At 36.9% G+C, this 17,827-nt stretch overlaps 1 protein-coding gene across 1 annotated transcript in view; it reads right to left on the reverse strand.

Annotated features, from left to right (window-relative positions):
* ADAMTS20 (ADAM metallopeptidase with thrombospondin type 1 motif 20) overlaps positions 1 to 17,827 on the reverse strand; it is a 160,158-nt gene that overhangs the window by 69,042 nt on the left and 73,289 nt on the right. Inside the window, exons 17-28 of the mRNA XM_081818953.1 lie at positions 16,744 to 16,910; positions 16,463 to 16,592; positions 10,028 to 10,154; positions 8,346 to 8,556; positions 8,047 to 8,211; positions 7,404 to 7,568; positions 6,478 to 6,597; positions 5,789 to 5,896; positions 4,733 to 4,897; positions 4,332 to 4,622; positions 3,478 to 3,639; positions 2,085 to 2,261 (exon numbers count right to left, since the gene is read on the reverse strand). Coding sequence (XP_081675079.1) covers positions 2,085 to 2,261; positions 3,478 to 3,639; positions 4,332 to 4,622; positions 4,733 to 4,897; positions 5,789 to 5,896; positions 6,478 to 6,597; positions 7,404 to 7,568; positions 8,047 to 8,211; positions 8,346 to 8,556; positions 10,028 to 10,154; positions 16,463 to 16,592; positions 16,744 to 16,910 — 1,988 coding nt within the window. The remainder of the gene's footprint in view (positions 1 to 2,084; positions 2,262 to 3,477; positions 3,640 to 4,331; positions 4,623 to 4,732; positions 4,898 to 5,788; positions 5,897 to 6,477; positions 6,598 to 7,403; positions 7,569 to 8,046; positions 8,212 to 8,345; positions 8,557 to 10,027; positions 10,155 to 16,462; positions 16,593 to 16,743; positions 16,911 to 17,827) is intronic.

A 17,827-nucleotide genomic window follows, 5' to 3' on the forward strand; every position in this document is an offset into this window, starting at 1 on the left:
ATATTCGAATATAGTACTAGATACCTTCCAACACCATATATAAACATTGTGTGACACTGTACACCTCAAAGTTACACAATGTTACACACCAAGTATATCTCAAAACTGGAAAAAAAAAATTGTCTAAATACCCTAGTGAATATGTGGAGAAGGTTGATAAACCTTGTAACATGTTTTAAAATATCAAAAACATCTAAAAATGACCCCAAATGAATATTTGTAATTCTAATAGTCTATAACTTTAAGTACATTTTATGCTAAATTTAAAAAGCATCATGTTTATTAAATAAGGGGTCAGCAAACTTTTCCCGAAAGGGCGAAATAGTAAATATTTCAGACTTTAAGGGCCAGTCTCTATTGCAATAACTGTAGTATCAAAAGCAGCCATAGATAATACCTAAAAAAAAAATGTGTTCCCATGAAACTTATTTACAAAAAAAAGCAATAGGCCAGATTTGGTCCATGGGCCATAGTCTGCTGACCCCTGAAATAGAAAATATGATTGAAACAATTTTAGGTATTTTGATACCTAGCACAAATGTTTAATGCTTTGTGAATTAATGAATTGATGAATGAGTAAGAAAATAAAACTTCTGTGCTCAGAAACAAATGCCATTACAATTTAATCCTCTAATTAACTGGTCAGGAGCTTGCTTTCCTAATTGGGACAAAACTCCAAGAAAGCAATCCATAGCTTTATTAAGAACTAGGCTTGCAAACTACAGCCAAAAAAATGAAAGACAATGTAACAGATCTAGTAAAGAAAAAGTGAATTTTCAGTGTAAGATGGCTAACAAAAAAGGGTATCTTTTTATAGTTGAGTTCCTACTCAAATCTCTCCAACTAGGCTATAAACTCCACAGGAGTAAGAAATAGGTCTTTTTTTTTTTTTTTTTTTTTAAATTTCTGTAGCACAGTGCCTAGGATATAGATGGTCAATATTTTATTAATAAGTGAATGCTTTCTATGGCAAAATATGTTTTTTGTTAGTTCCAACAAAGTGATGTAGCAATTTAGGATCCTCCTATAAAATTACAATTTCCTTTTGTTTTATATCAGTCACACTGACTATAGAGATGCATTTCAGCCTGAACTAGAACTTGACTTACTCATCAAACAGCAGGAGTCTGAAACTTAGGTTTACATCACAATGTAAAGCTTTGACTTGGGAAAAGCAAACCAAGTGCAGGCATCAGGTTTGGTTATAAAGAGTTATAATTATTTTCCAAATAAAGAATTGTATAACTTTATAAATTATAAATAGACATCTGTTTTTCACCTGGAAAAAGTGTACTTGGTTGTTTAGGATTTAAAATATCAAAAGTGACCAACATGCTAATGTCAACATATTTATATATTAATTATTCTTCAAAGCCTGGATATTTGAAATATACTAAATTAATCAGTCATGAACAATAATTAATGAATTTTGTCTGTGGCTCCAAAATAAATTAAAACATCCCCAAAACAGAGTAACTCCACACAGTGAAGAAATATTCATATAAATTACTATACAAATATTTTTCCATGATGTATGTAACAAACTGTAAACAATTCACTTTAAATTTCTCTTTTAATATTTTCACATTTCCAAACAAGATACTAAGTTTAACAATGATAAAAAAAAAAAGTTTTAAAGAATGTTACTTGCTTTTGGATCAGTTACTAGACATTGACAGACAAAAGCCATACAGTTATACACTTAAACAAGACACAGCCTTAATTTGCCATTGTAACAAGCACAATGTTAACATTATATACAAATGCGTATAGTCAAACATTTACAATTAGAGGACAAGCCAAAGATGTACTGGAGAAAATATATCCATTAGAATAGTGCTATGGTTCAATATTACTTATAAAAAATAAATACATATAAAACTATTATTTATAGTACAGTACTTGAAATTGAATGGATTCTTCTTCCAAACTACCAAATTTAATACCACAAGCCAAGATGGCCAGTAATCTGCTTAAAGTAAAAAAATCGGAAGATACAGTGTGTACCACAATTTACAAACAAGCGATTAAAGGGGGCACAGTAAAACAAAACAAAACAGGCAAAAATAATACTACTATCGTACCGATTTCCATGGTCCCCGATGCCATGTCACCTCATCAGGGCAAGCATGCACATGACATTGTACCACACTAGGTGGCTTGTTTAAGATTTCACAGTTTTGCTCTTGTGACATTTGGCCATTGGGAAATTGACATATTACGAATCTTGACTTTATTCCTCCTCCACATGTTTGTGTACACTAAAAATAAGAAAATTCAAAACTATGTGGTTTTAAAGACAGTATTATATTGCTTTATTTCATGTCTAATACATAAGTATTAATGCTAAAATTTTCTTCCTGGGTAAAAAAGTTTTAGTTCTATTATTTAAAAAAAAAATACTACACAAAATTTTGAGAATTAGTACCATGTTTCAGTAAGATACCAAGGATCTGTAAGATAGACAAGTCAAATAAAATGGATCTACTTAAGTAATAAGTATTAACTCCCTAATTTATGATAACCTATCAATAGATTCCTGGGTATTCACGGAAGCTAGTAAGATAGACCTAAATTGATAAACAGGGAAAAATGTTCAGTATGTGTTACATGAAAGTGGTGGGTGGCAAAGCAGCCTATGTAATATGAATCTATTTGTGGAATCCACACAAGACCAAAGTCTGGAAGGAAATGTATCAAATGTTAAAAGTTCTTACCTCTTCATAATTTTTCCTATCATTTCAATTTTTACAATGAGTTTGCCTAACCTCAGGAGTAAAAATGTCATTTCCATTTTGGAAACTGTAAAAGAACATTTTTAAAATGGACTTGGTATTTAATAGCACCTGGTCAGAAGTGTATCTTTACACAAGGATTTCCAAATGCTCTATGAGAAAATATATACTAAAAATCATTAGACAAAAATATTTAACTAAATTAGTTGATTTTATTCATCCAAAGCCAGTATAAATCTTTCTTGTTCTTTCTCATGCACAATATAGGTGGAATTAGTATTCATGAGAACTACTTTAAAAATTATCTTCATATCCCCAGTGTCTAGAAGAATGCCAGGACATGAAGTGCTCGATAATTGACAACTATCTGCTTAGAAAATTCACCACATGAATGGCTCAGTAAAATAGGATATCAGCATGGCTATATATTAATCTAATTTTCTCTTTATATCAACCAAATTTTCTAAGAAAACAATAATATACTAATTTTAGAGAGGCATTACGGGTTCACAGACATATTGGCTAGCATATTAGATTCTGTTAAAAAATCTGGAGTACTTCCTATCACACAGGAGTGATTTATACCAAGACAGTCTATTAAAAGAACAAGATTTTCCTAAAAATAAACCTTTCTGTGTAGTATCATGAAGTAAGATTATCCCACAGTAACAGTGTGAAGTACTTAACTTTCAGTCTTCAGAGATTCATCATCTCCACAAGTTTAGAAAACATCAGGACTTACTTCTCCCCAGCTTCCGTAGCTCCACCGCGGACAAGGACCTGAGTCACAGTGCTTGGCCTCTGGGGGCCTGGAGGCTGCATCGCAGTAACTGGCACTCTGTCCATTTTCATCCTGGCAGACCACAACCCTGTGCTGAACACCTCCAGCACAGCTTCTAGAGCACTGACGAGGATAAAACAAACTGTGGATGCCACATCATGCAATTACATAGTGTGTGTGTGGGGGGGGGGATCAGTGTTTGGACCAGATGCAAACTCCCCCTGCTAAAATTCCCCTCACTGGAATAATCTGAGTTGAAAAATCTGCCAAAAACAGGAGTGTATTAGAATTTGTCAATGAAAGGGGAAATAGTAAAGGTTGCAAGAGCCAATTCAGCCCCGTCTTAAGTATTAAGTAGAAAGGAAGCAAAAAAAGATGAAGTCACTTAACTCTGATATTGTTTTCCTTTGTCTCAACTTTTATGTAAAATAAGAGCTACAATTGTACCTTTGTAGTTTCATGGTTTTACACCCGCCTACTGCACTATTACAGTAATTTCTAGGTTTTGTTTTTTTAATAAACATTTGCAGTCTTAACCTCTTAAAAAATTCTTTTTTTATTATAATGGACTCTAATCAGATTGTTTTTAAGTGCATTCCTCTGTAATCATAATATCACATTAGTGTATAGTTCAATAAGAACTCTGGGGACTTGTCATCTGCATCAAAAATCGCTTAATCCTTTTAAGATTTAAACTGTTGATCTTCAGATAAATTTAGCATTAAAAGTATTTGATGTCATTACATACATATCTGTTAAAAGGCTATAATATAACAAAATTACAGAATTAATATAACTCAATAAAGATGACTTACTGATCCCCATGGTCCTGTTCTCCATTGGTTTCCTCTGATAGACGGATGGACCCCCTGATTTTGATGATCTTCTGGTTTGTGAGTTAATGGAAAATTCCTGCCTGGAAAATGGCTCGGCTGCTCAGAGGAACTTGGAAAGTGACTGTACATGGGTGGGCAGGCTGCCAGGTTACATTCTTGTTCTATCAAAGGGCGAACTGCAGGGTCACAGTAATTCTCATTAATTGGCTGATGGTAGTTGATGCATAAAACTTGTCGCGTTGTTTTCCCATGGCCACAGGAAGCTGAACACTGATCACAAATTTAGCCAACATTTATAATGTAATAAGTTATATTATTATACTAAATATCAATTATATTTAAACTTTTTAATTTTATTTTTTTCTCATAAAAATACTTACAGGTGACCAATTCCCAGTTTGCCACTCCCCACAAGGGTTAAAACAGACAGATACTTCAGCAGGTCGGGGTAAATGGGCACAATAGGATTCATCTGCTATTCTATCATAAGCATCACGACAACTTACATAGCGTGCTTGATTACCTCGTCCACAAGACACAGAGCACTTAAAAAAAAAAAAAAAAAGGATTAAACCAAAGTGTTACACAGTACCTCTCTCAGGTAGCTTTTGCTCAGATTTCTAAAACATGAAGTTTCTTGAAAAAAGATTTTAAATGATATCACTTGGTTTCACTTTTGAGTCAAATAAAGACAGGGCAATGAATACCCCACTCAGTTTGGATCCTACATTTGCAATGAGAATAAGATTCAGGAAACATTTTATGAGACAATCTTATTTTAAATAACTTTAAACATCTAACAGGGTCGATATGATCCCATAATTAAAATATACAGAGAATACCTGAAGCTTACTAATATAGCTTCTATATAAGATTAAAACAAAGCATATACTCCAAATAAAGGCTGATAAAAAGCCTAATTTCATGTCTGCTTTGCATAACCACCTGTGAGATAAATATTATCATCCCCATTTTGTAGATGAGAAAACAAACCTAGAAAACTTCAATTTCTTGCCCACAGACACAGAGCTCTGGGTAAGAGCAGGATAGAGCAGCATTTAGCCACTAAATTATCTATTTCTGAACCCTACATCACTTCTACTCCATTAAGTTACCTGAGAATGAATGCATAACATTAATTTGGCTAAACTGAAGCAACCATTATTGATGTGTAAAAGCCTCCATAATACAAAAACTGTACTTTTTTTTTTTTTAAAGATATTTATTTATTTGGGAGAGAGAACACTAGTGGGGGGGGGGATGTGTGGGCAGAGGGAGAGGAAGAGGGCCAAGCAGGCTCCCCGTTGAGTTGGGGAGCCCAATGCGGGCTCCATCCCGGGATCCCGAGACCATGACCTGAGCCGAAGTCAGACACCTAACCAACTGAACCACCCAGGCGCCCCCAAACACTGTACTTCTTAAAGGAATTCACTTACTGGGGTCCAAGAACCATGTCGCCATTGGGCTATCTTTCCTATGGGAACAGCTGACAATGAAGTGGCCCCAATTTTAGGGATAACTGGGCAAGGTATGACTATACAGTCCTGTTCAAAAGAAAAATGTATCTCAAAACATCAATGAATTCATTCTGATTTCTATTAAAATCTTCATTCTTCCACATGTCTAATTCAAGAATAGCTGCAGAATTACAAATTAATAATGTAAAAGTTTAAATTTTTCAGAAGTACAAAGTACTGTCAAGGGCTACAAGCGGATAGTACAAATCTGAATCCTAAGGTTTGGATCATTCTATCCGGTGGTTGAAAAGAAAAAGAGCAATAGTCCTTCAAAAATACCACTAAGCTGAAATATCCTGAGGTGCACACAGAACACTACCCGCAGGAAGTACAACATGCCGTATTCACAATAGATACTATCCTTCTGCAGTGTGAAGGATGAAAACATCTACGTTAAATGAGTGATTCAATGGCAGATAAAGACTAAAAAAGTTAATAAAGCTATAAAGCTGGAAACACTTTTAAAAAGATAAATTCTCCAACACACATGTGCACAAACATGTTTGCAAGGGATATTAGTAGGACAAATATGTATGAAATAAGTTTAACACATTCATCCTCCTGTAACAAAACTTTTTGTTTATAATCCACGAAGAGGTGTCCTTTACCTGCCTGTCACTTGGGCGGCTGGCTCCATGGCAGACCCCGTCATCTAACACTGCACTGAGCAGCTCATTGACACATTTAACAGCACGTATCTGATACCCACGTCCACATGTGGCCGTGCACTGGAATACAAGCCCGTATCCAACACCGTTACTCAAAAATTGTACAAGCCTAATTTTCTTAATACAGTTAACATACTTTCAGATCTTTTCATTAGTCCTTTACATCGGATCCCATACAAAATTAGCAAATGTAATCAATATACATTTATTCCAAGGTAGATAATAGTGATGTTAAAATGGACAAGTGTTATCGTAGCCTTGAAAAGTTATGTAAAAATGTCAATAGAGCCTTGATATTTTGGGGGCAGAGTTAATGTAATTTAGGGGGACTAAACACTTTTTCAAAATCTACCTGGTGTATGTATGTCTTTTAACATGCTAAATAAATTTCAAAGAGATGAAGAAGGAAGAGCATAAAGTTAAATGGAAGATGAGACAAGGTTTCCCATCCACAGTGGCAACCTCCATGGGTTAACAGGCTGTCCATCTTCATCCAGCCTGACCACTGCTCATCCTGCAAATTCCTAGCTGCCTGTTTGGCAAAACTTCTAAAACAATGCCTACTCTAAATGCAGTAAAGCTCATTTAGACACAGAGCATGAAAATATTTATAGTTTAAGCAAAGCTGAAGAATATATTTGCAGCATTTTGGTTAACAAGTGGGTTCAAAAGCAAAGCTGAACTATTTACCACAGCAAAATTAGCAGCACTGATAAAATTGTATAGATGAGAGGTTACATTTCAAAGCTATTTTCCCAAAAAACCAACCCAAATTTAGCTGCCTCCATTAAGAGAGTGAACACACCGCAATTCTGGTGCTATTCTATAAAGATGAATTAAATCAGGAAAACCATTCTCATACTCACAGAACCCCACGGTCCTACTTGCCAGGAAGCACATGTATGAAGCTCACATGGTCTCAGAGATTCAGGTTTGGTACTTGGATTACAGAGACCATCACTCAAGTGATCTTCATTCAGCTGACACCACACTTGCCGTTGTTTTGTTCCTTTTCCACATGTAACAAGACACTGAAAGAACACAAATGATCATTATTTTTAATATTAGTCAATATAAATGCCTAAAAAAATGACACAATGATCAAGTCACACATTAAAATGCACATGAAAGACCATTCCTAATGACATTTTCCCTTCAGTCCTCCAGAGATATTCACCAAGTAAGATCAGCCACCCCAAATTTGCTGCTCAAATCCCAGTGCAGCATCCATTTGTCCTAGAAACAAAGGTACAAAACTAACCTTAAGTATATATCTCAGGCTACTGTGGACACTGGGACTTTATGAAAATGGTTAGTGATTAAACACCAATCAATGTTACTGTTAGCCAGACAGTATAATTTAAGAACAAACCATTAATTTGTTATTGCCTTGATAATAGTTATTTACAAAGCAAGAACAAATTACTTTTGACTTCTTTAAAGCCTTAAATTGCAAAGCTTTCCTACAAAATATTGTAACAGTTCTTAGCCTCATCTGTTCAATGTTACCTCACTCCACTCACTAGTAGCCCAACTGGGACAGGAAAATTCATTGCAATTCTCGGTTGTCACTCGGGGAATATCTTGGCATTCTCTGTTAGCAAGATGGTGGCCAAAGTTATTTATACAGTAAGATTCTCGAGACCTTTCCCCTCCTCCACAACTCCTGGAACACTGATTAAAAGGACAAAAACAAAAACCAGTGGTGACAAATGAAAAAAATAACATTTTAACAAAAATATAGAGTAACAAATATTTAACAAAAGGGGGGGGGACAACTTTTCTTAAGCAATACTGGTTATTTGTACCTGGGACCATTCTGAATAATGCCACCTTGTTAAGACACAGTCACCATGGCAGGGTTCTCGTGTGGGAGGTTTAAGTTGGTCACCACAGTAGTGGTCATCTACTGGAACAGTCTGTCCTTTATGAATGGAATACTTCATGCAGTGGACGTCCAAGGACCTATATCCTTGACCACAGTGGGATGAACATTCACTTTTGCCAATGACGTGCCACCTAGAAAAAAGGATGTTATTACACTTAGGGATGCCAATTAATGCGATTTAAAAATACGGATTCAGAGAAATTCATGCATAGGATTCAATTTTGAAAAGACTGACAAGCCACCTGAAAATACTTGATATATCATTAGATGAAAAATTCTGACATAGCCCAAACTTTCATTTTTATAGATGAGAAAATGATGCTCAGAGATATGTGTTCACGTAATATAAATGCTTGACTTATGTTAGAAATCATTCCCCCCACCGACAAAATAAAATTTAACTTGCTCTCCAAACATAAAAATGCAGGTGGTCTGGTTAAAGCTGGAGATACGGAGGCAGCACTGTACCTTGTGACTGCACTCTGGCATCTGGTGGTGCCTTTGGAGGTAGATTCAAGGAACCCCAAGCTTTCCCAAAAGCCTTTGAAAACAACTGCGTAGATCAAGATTACCTAATTACTTACTGGCAGATTTAGGACTGAATATATCTGACTCATAATCAGGTAGTATCTCTCTATGCAACCACACTGAAGTATTTCATTATCAGGAAATATCTGGGAATCTGTATCAATAAGACCAAGCCTTTAAAAGTTGGCAAAACTAGGTTTTTATAGAGCCTATCACATTTTCTCATTCTTGTAACCCATTTTTTTCTGCAAGTAAAAATCTGCTAATTTTAGCCAAATTATCCCAATTATAGTCTAGCAATCTATCAAACAATATGAGTGCAACAGTATAACAGAGCATAGAATTCACAGAGTTTGTTTCAATTCCCAATAACATCTGGAGGATTTCATTGTGCTTCACTCCACGGCAATAACTGGATGAGATTTATTCAAGCAGCTCTTCCGCTATGCCTTCAAACAACATAAATATATAAAAGTGATCTTCCTTGCTGAATGAGAGGTTCTGGCCATCCCTGGATGCTAATGATCACTCACTAGATGGGGTTGTTCTTAGCTTTTCTCTAAGACCCCCCACATGACCCCCACCAAAAGAGAGGAAATTTAGAAGTGGATACTTCCCTGCCCCATAATCTAGGATCATGTTTCTTAATGTTTAATGGACAAGATATTGATAAGATCAAGAAACCAATCTACTGATTCTTCAATCCTTAAACTTTTAAAAGTTTATTGCTTCATAAGTTCAAAGGGAATTATACAATCATTCCACAAAATTTGTTTCAGATCTTTAAACCATGGATTTTAAGATTAGAGTTTACCCATATATTTTACAAATTTCTTTCCATTTCTTACACAAAATTTTGAGGCCTATATACTGGTATTCATCAAATACTATGAACAAACATTCAAATCAGTTGCCAAGTCTCATAATAAATTAGTGAGCCTGAAATTTTATACCAGCAGGGACACAGGATAGACATTAATTACATATCCATCTGAGCAGGCTCTGTACTAGATGCTTTATATCTTATCTCACTTATTAATTTTAACCTGGTTACATTACACATTTTTCTTTTACCTTAGTTCACAGTCTGTATTGCACCTTTCAGTCACAAACAATGGAAGTGGTAAGTGGTCACATCTTTGATCAGACACTACCACGTGATCACTCTTCCGAATGCAGGTAATTTTTCTTCTGTGAAGACCTTGGCCAAAGTCAAATGAAAATTAAACGGAAAGTTCTTTTAAGTAGATGTTCTAGAATTATTTAATTCTGCTAAGAGCCTAAAGGATTCAGCTAAGAAAGCAAAAAAATTCCAACACAGGATACAGGATAGACTAGCATATTAATTTAGTCAGGAATGACTTTCTGGAGTAAACAAGCTGAATCCTGAAAGATTGAGGAGTTTACTTAGTAAAGAGATACAAGGAGGGTGGGCCAGATAAGGAATAGAAAGAGATTCATTAGAGCTGGCTGGACTGGGTAGTGGAGAGCTGTGGTCAGGGTTGGCACTGATGCTCTGTAGTACATTATGGGTTCCCTATTATTTGCTTCCCTTTTCCTCATTAGAGAATTGCATGTCTCCACTTGCTACAATGTTACTATAACTTCCCGTGAGAGGAATATACTTCCCTGTTCATTGACTTTGGGCTTACGCCAACCAACTGCAAAAGGATGTGACTCTTTCCACTTCTAAGCAGAAGCTTTAAAAGCTACTATATACTTCTGCCCAGCTCACTTTCCCTTTCCCCTGTCTCTAAAACAGCCTTTCCAGATGGGGTTGATCTTTCAGCCTGGAATCATGAACGGAAAAGACACAGATATTAAAAAGATCATTGGTTATTAGGTTCGAGGGGGCATGGAGGGAGGGATTTTTAGGGCAGTGAAAGTATTCTGCATGATACTGTAATAGTAGATATGTGCAATTAAATATTTGTCAAAACCCGTAGGATGTATAACACAAAGAGTGAACCCTAATGTAAACTATGGACTGTAGTTAATAATGCATCAAGTGTAACAAATGTGCCTCACTAATTCAAGATGTTAAAAGGGGAACGGGAGGGGGGGAGGTAAAAAAGAGAATGTGTGTGTTTTCTGTACCTTCTCAATTTTTCTATAAGCCCAAAACTGCTCTAAAAAATAATCTTAATTTTTTTAAATGATATGGATGCAGATACCAAACTGAGAAGAGTCATAGCCATTAGCAGCTAAAACATAGGAGGACAAAGAATAAACGTTGGTCTTTCAAAGCCATTGAGATTTGCTGGTTGGTTGTATGCAGCATAAGCACAGCAAAAGCAAAAGTGATTATAAAGGGCCAGAGTAGACAGAACTTTCCACTTTCTGCAATGAGGAGACAGGAAAAAATTTAAGCAGTCAGTGACATGATCAAGTTTCTCTTTCATCAAAGTTCCACTGTATACTTTCAGTTAGCCAAACATGAACATGCATGTTTATCTTTGCTCCTTCCTAAATACCATCTGAAAAAACCATAAGGAATTTTGAAAAGGAATAAACCTAAAAGAGCAAAAGAATAAAAAAGGAAACACAGTAAGAAAAGGAGATTTTGAATATGAAAAGTAGATGGAAATCACAGAGCCAAGAAAGCTGAAACAAGCCTGTGGAGGAAACAAGTGAATAATAAACCATTCATGCCAAGGAATCCAAGAAAATCCCAGGGTTGAAAACACCAGGTTCTGCTGAAGAGGTGAATGTGTGAAGGGTAGGCCTGAAAAAAAATGGATAATAGATTGAAAAGCACTTATGAAGAATAGACTCCTACCCTTCTAGTCAAGAGCAACACTATCCAATAAAAATAGAATGTGAGCCACGTAGGTAATTTCACATTTACTAGTAGTCATGTTAATAAACATAGGTGAAATATTTAATATTAATGTGTTTAACCTCAAGTATCTAAAATATCATTTTAACATATCAATATAAAAATTGGTATTTTTTTCATACTGAGCTCTCAAAATCCATTGTGCATTTCACTCTTAAACCACATTTCAATGGGTTAGCTCCATCTGGCTAGTGGCTACCATACTTGACAGCAAAGCTCTAGAGAAACTGAACTTGAAGGCACAGACATAGCTCAGGGAAGTTGGGGAAGCACTGTTCCAAAAATAGGGGAATTAAGAAAATGTCTCCATACTGAATGATAAGAACCAGCCTACTTGACTCTCTTTCCATCTCCCTCTGGCTCCAAGCTTTGATGGTTCCCAAGCCTCCCTGCTGACCATTAGAAGATGAAAAGATTCCTCTCCTGAGAGGCTCCTTAACCCCCAAAAGATCAACTGACAATGACATCTGGGGCTTTTCCTCCAATGACACATGAAAGGGCTACTGAGTGATCCAATTACTCTATAATGAGGCCCTACTTGACTTATCTGACCAACCCAGAACTTTCAATCAGCATTTTAGGCTTAAATATGAACAAATAGCTAAGGATCAACAGACATTTCGGGAAATCCACTAAGACACACAAGACCAAAATAAACAAAAATAAAATAAAACTAAAATGAAACAGATTATGTCAGAAGAAAATTTAAAGACTATGAGTAATACTGCCAGAGACTACACATCTATGAAACAAAAGCAAGATGTTAGGGGTAAAAACATTAATGTAAATTCAGAAAAGAAATTAGCAAATAGTGATCAGTCTAGGAGGTTGAATGTCTAAAATATACAAATTTCAGAAACATGTAAGAGAAAATTCAATGTGAGGAAACTACCAAAGAAATCATACAGTAAAATTTCTCAAGTCAAAGAATCTGTCTCCAAATGTGAGTGGCATCCTAATGACCTAGGAAAATAGATGAAAGACACACCAACATCAAGGCAAATTGATGTCCTAAAATTTCACACTAGAATTAAAGAGAGGAGCCACAAACTTCCACAAAGGAAAGTGTCATGTGGAAACACAGGAAACCAGAAAACAAGACTTTCAACCCTCTAAAGCATAATAATCTAACTTAAAATTTATTACAAACTACTGATCAAATGTGAGAGTAGAATAATGCCATTTTCAGATATGAAAGGTCACAAGAAACTACTTCTCTTTCTCAGGAATATCCTGAGGGATCTATTCCACCAGTGGGGGAAGTAAAAAGAGGAATTCATGGGATGTAGAAAACAGGGAATCCAACACAGAAGAAAATCTCCAGAACAATAATGAAGGGGAAAGTTCAAGATAACAGCCATGTAAAAGGACTAAAAGCAACAAAACCAAATTAGAGCAAGAGAAAAGAGTGCCATATTAACAGGAGACTGATTAAAAAGTAAAGGAAAATTGAAACCAATAGACAATGCACTTGAAAATATGATAAAATTTATAGCTCTCACAAAGTTGGGGAACTCATGGGGTGCCTGGGTGGCTCAGCCAGTTAAGCATCTGCCTTCAGCTCAGGTCATGATCTCAGGGTCCTGGGATTGAGCCCCACGTGGGCTCTCTACTCAGCGGGGAGCCTGTTTCTCCCTCTCCCTCCCTGTGTTTGCTCTCTGCTGCTATCTCTTTCTCTCAAATAAATAAAATCTTAACAAAGTTTGGGAACTCATTATATTCAGTACACAGAATAACAAAACTGAGGGAATTTCATTTTTTAATTTTTTTTTAGAGAGAGAGTGCACGTGCTCGCACACACAGTGGGGGAGGGGCAGAGGGAAAGAGAATCTTAAGCAGGCTCCATGCCAAGAGGGGAGCCGGATGCAGGGCTTGATCTCATGACCCTGAGATCATGACCTGCACTGAAATCAAGATTGGGATGCTTAACCAACTGAGCCACCCAGGTGTCCCTGAGGGAATTTCCTTCTAGAGACACTAAAAAGTTACACACAAAGAGGGAATATAATCATAGTATACTATGTGGCAACTGAACTGATCATTTGTTCCCCCCCAGCCCAGAATTGTTTAAGAGATCTCTTTCTGGTTCAGACTCCCAAACCGTTTCATCATGTCATGTCCAACCTTCTATTTGGAGCTTGCTATTCTTTACTTTGGGTGTTCCCCATATTTTTTGCATGTTCCGTCACTCACCTGATGTTTGGATTTGTTCCTAGCTCCCCATATCCACTGCCACAGACCAGTGTACCCACTTAGTGCTGGAACACTGCTCCCTGCTCCCCAAATCTCCATTCCCTTTGTAAGGCAGATCTAGGATCCTTCTGTCAAATGAATTTCTCCTCCATTACCAAAGCTTTGTTCCTCCTTCCAGTGTTTATGCCAGTCAGTCTTGACCACCTATGGCAGCCTCCCTCCAGAGACACTGTCCCAGTGAAAACATCTGTTCCCATGCAATCATTCTGAGCACCACTATCCCAACATCACAGGACCAAGCCTGTGTTTTTTTTCTGAATGGGGCACCACAATTTCTTTGGCACCTTGAGGTCAGTTTGTTAGTCTGTCCCTCACATTCCCATAATCCATGGTCACTGCCTCTGGCTACCCACCTTATTTCAGCTCATTTCCATATGGTTCTAAGCACCCTCTCCTCTGGACCACCGCTCCCCTAATTCCCAAAACTTTTCTCCAGTCCCCATGAGAACTACTTTCCACTGCACCAAACCTCCCTGTACCTTCAGATTGAATCTCCTAACAAATGGCTCCATCTTCTCTGTGGTTCTCTGTGCATAACTGTAGCATTGCCTTTGCTACCTTATGCCAAGAAAATCTACTCATGCTGGTTTTATCCACTAGAATTTAAAACTTGAATGCAGAATTGGGGTCTTAATTCAAAACTAAGTAGTCGGGCGCCTGGGTGGCTCAGGCGTTAAGCGTCTGCCTTCGGCTCAGGTCATGATCCCAGGGTCCTGGGATCGAGTCCCACATTGGGCTCCCTGCTTGGCAGGAAGCCTGCTTCTCCCTCTCCCACTCCCCCTGCTTGTGTTCCTGCTCTCGCCATGTCTCTCTCTGTCAAATAAATAAAATCTTAAAAAATAAAAAAAAAAAAACTAAGTAGTCTCTCAAACTTACTGACTTGAAAAGTATTACACAATTAAGTATCCATAATTACAGATTTCCCAAAGACTCCAGTCTCTTCATTTTCTTGCTCCACGGTAAATGTCCCTGCTTTTCCATTTCCCGCTATGCTCCTTTCAGTTATTGATGCCAACAGTACAAATGTATTTTCTTGTGGTCATGGAAGGAAAGTAAGAGAATGAAAAGATGTCAGATACCCCAACACTGAAAAGAGGAGATATGTTACTGGGAAAGTATATGGAAAGGAGTGGGTGAGAGCACTTATTTCCCTGAAAAACAGTATATATTAGTACCCCCTCATCTGTGGTTTTGCTTTCTGTGGTCTCAGTTACCTGCATCAACCACAGTCCAGAAAATGATCCACTTTCTAATGTACCACCTGAAGGTCTACAGAACCTAATGCTGTCAAAAGCCTACTGAATTCAGCTCACTTCATCTCATCACGTGGGCATTGTATCACCTCACATCATCACAAGTACAATACATTCTGAGAGAGACCACATTCACAGAACTTTTACTAAGTACCGGTGATCCTTTAACAACATGAGGTTGAACTGTGCAGGTCCACTCACACATGGTTTTTTTCAATAAATACACTTCAGTGCCATAGATGTATTTTGTCTTCTGATTTTCTTAGTATTTTTCCCTAGCTTGCTTTATTGTAAAACTGTAGTATTTAATACATATAACATAGGAAATATGTGTTAACTGCTTGTTACTGGTAAGGTTTCCAGTCAACATTAGGCTATTAGTAGTTAAGTTCTTGGGAGGTCTAAAGTTTATGTGAACTTTTTTTTTTAAAGATTTATTTGAGAGAGTGAGCGAGTGAGAGTGCATGAGCAGGGGGAGGAGCAGAGGGAGAGGGAGAAGTGGGCTCCCCGCTGAGCAAGGAGATGGACGGATGTGGGACTCCATCTGGGACATGACCTGAGCAGGACGCAGCTACTTAAACCACTGAGTCACTCAGGCGTCCCTATATGTGAAATTTTTAACTGCACGTGGGGGTTGATACTCCTAACCCCTGTATTGTTCAAGAGTCAACTGTATATTGTTACAATCGTTTGATTTTATTATCAGTTATTGTTAATCTCTTACTGTGCCTAACTTATAAACTTTATCATAATACATATGTATAGGAAAAAACATAGTACATATGAGGTTCGATACTATCCACAGTTTCCGGCATCCACTGAGGGTCTTGGAATGTATCCCCCCCAATAACTGGGGGAGAGGGGTGGATTACAAGTTAGAGAAACTTCTTTCAACTGCAAGAAAGAATGAGAAAAAAAAGCAGTAATTGAGAATGTTGGCAAGGGGAGAGACTAATGAGGCTGTTAAGTATCAGAAAAAATGAATGGGGAGAAAAGTAGAAGAAAAAGGGTAGGAAAACTTTGTATGTTGGTGTGGTGATATGTGTGTGTGTGTGTGTGTGTGTGTAGACAGTTGGGGGACTCCATAGGCAGACTGCCTCCAAAGTACTCCAAGTTATACTAGCATGCACAGGCAAACTTCTCTTTTACTTAATACCAGTGTACCTTGACACATCTTGGTACAATCTTGCCATGGTCCATATGGATCCCATGTGAATAGGTCACTCCTCTCTTCCACAGGAATATTGAAGGAATATCGTACATCAGGGTTGTATAAATTACCCACACACAAAACCTCAATAGAAATACACAGGAGCATATAATTAATTCATAAAAAGATATTCTTGAAAGACATCATTTTTATGTTTGATAAATGCAAAGTCCTTAACCATCAGTTTACTAATAGGATTAAAACTAAGTCTTATTAATGACTCCTGAGAATTTACCTGCAAAACAACTTCTTCTTCCAGCCGATCAGTACTATTAATTCTTTCAATTGAGCTGTTTGAACCACTGTATTCAAAAATAGCTCCTTGTATGTTGATTTCTTTTTTTGACATACTTACAACAAAATTCCCATTCAAAAGAAAATTCCCTTTAGTGTCAGATAATGCTGTAAAAGAACAGGACTCATGAAATAATAAAACAGTACAATCAACAATACAAAAAGTATTTTAACTTTTAAAATGCAAATCCGTTTCTGAAATTAATGTAAATGTAAATTATTTTTGAGGAAATAAATTGTATTTTACTATAATGTGTTATCTAATCCATACGAAGGGAAGCTACAGCATATCAGCTAAAGATATTAAATTTACCCTATACTTTTCTGAGAATGTCATCTTTCAAGAGGCCTGCAGCCTCAGGAGGGACATGTAGGAAGAGGAAAAACAGAACTCAGGGACGCTGGAGAAACATCAGCTAAACCAGTCCTGGTCATTGATGGTGAGGAAAAGAACACCACCCAGACTGCTGCAATAGTCCATTTATGCTTCTCTTGGAAAAAACGTACAGAGCTATAAAATTCTAGGGGCCAATATCCTAAAGAGCCACGCAATGACCATACTATTCTCTATATAATTGTCTGGATCTTTTTCATGGAGGGGCACTCTATCACTATTGACATACACCGAACAACAGCTTTCCAGAACTTCCCAGACAGAAGGAAAGGTTTGTAAAGCATTCTTTTCATCTTTGGCCCTAGGTGAAGTTCTTTAAGGCTAAAAGCTAATTTCTAAAAATAAACATAATGAAGCCTATACCCTAGAAGTAGCTAAAGGACAATATACTGTGGCATATTCATTAACATTTAAAAATGAATATGCCACATCATATTAATCAATTCTTTTTCTGTCTTGCTTTAACATAAGCATTTTAAGTTTTTATTTAAATTCTCATTAGTTAACATAGAGTGTAATGTTGATTTCAGAATTCAACGATTAATCATTTACATAGAACACCCAGTGCTCAACACAAGTGCCCTTCTTAATGCCCATCACCCAGTTACCCTATTGCCCCCATCCCCCTCCC

The sequence above is a fragment of the Leptonychotes weddellii genome, chromosome 5, assembly GCF_054177405.1.
Source record: "Leptonychotes weddellii isolate Sample4059 chromosome 5, ASM5417740v2, whole genome shotgun sequence".
Classification (NCBI taxonomy): domain Eukaryota; kingdom Metazoa; phylum Chordata; class Mammalia; order Carnivora; family Phocidae; genus Leptonychotes; species Leptonychotes weddellii.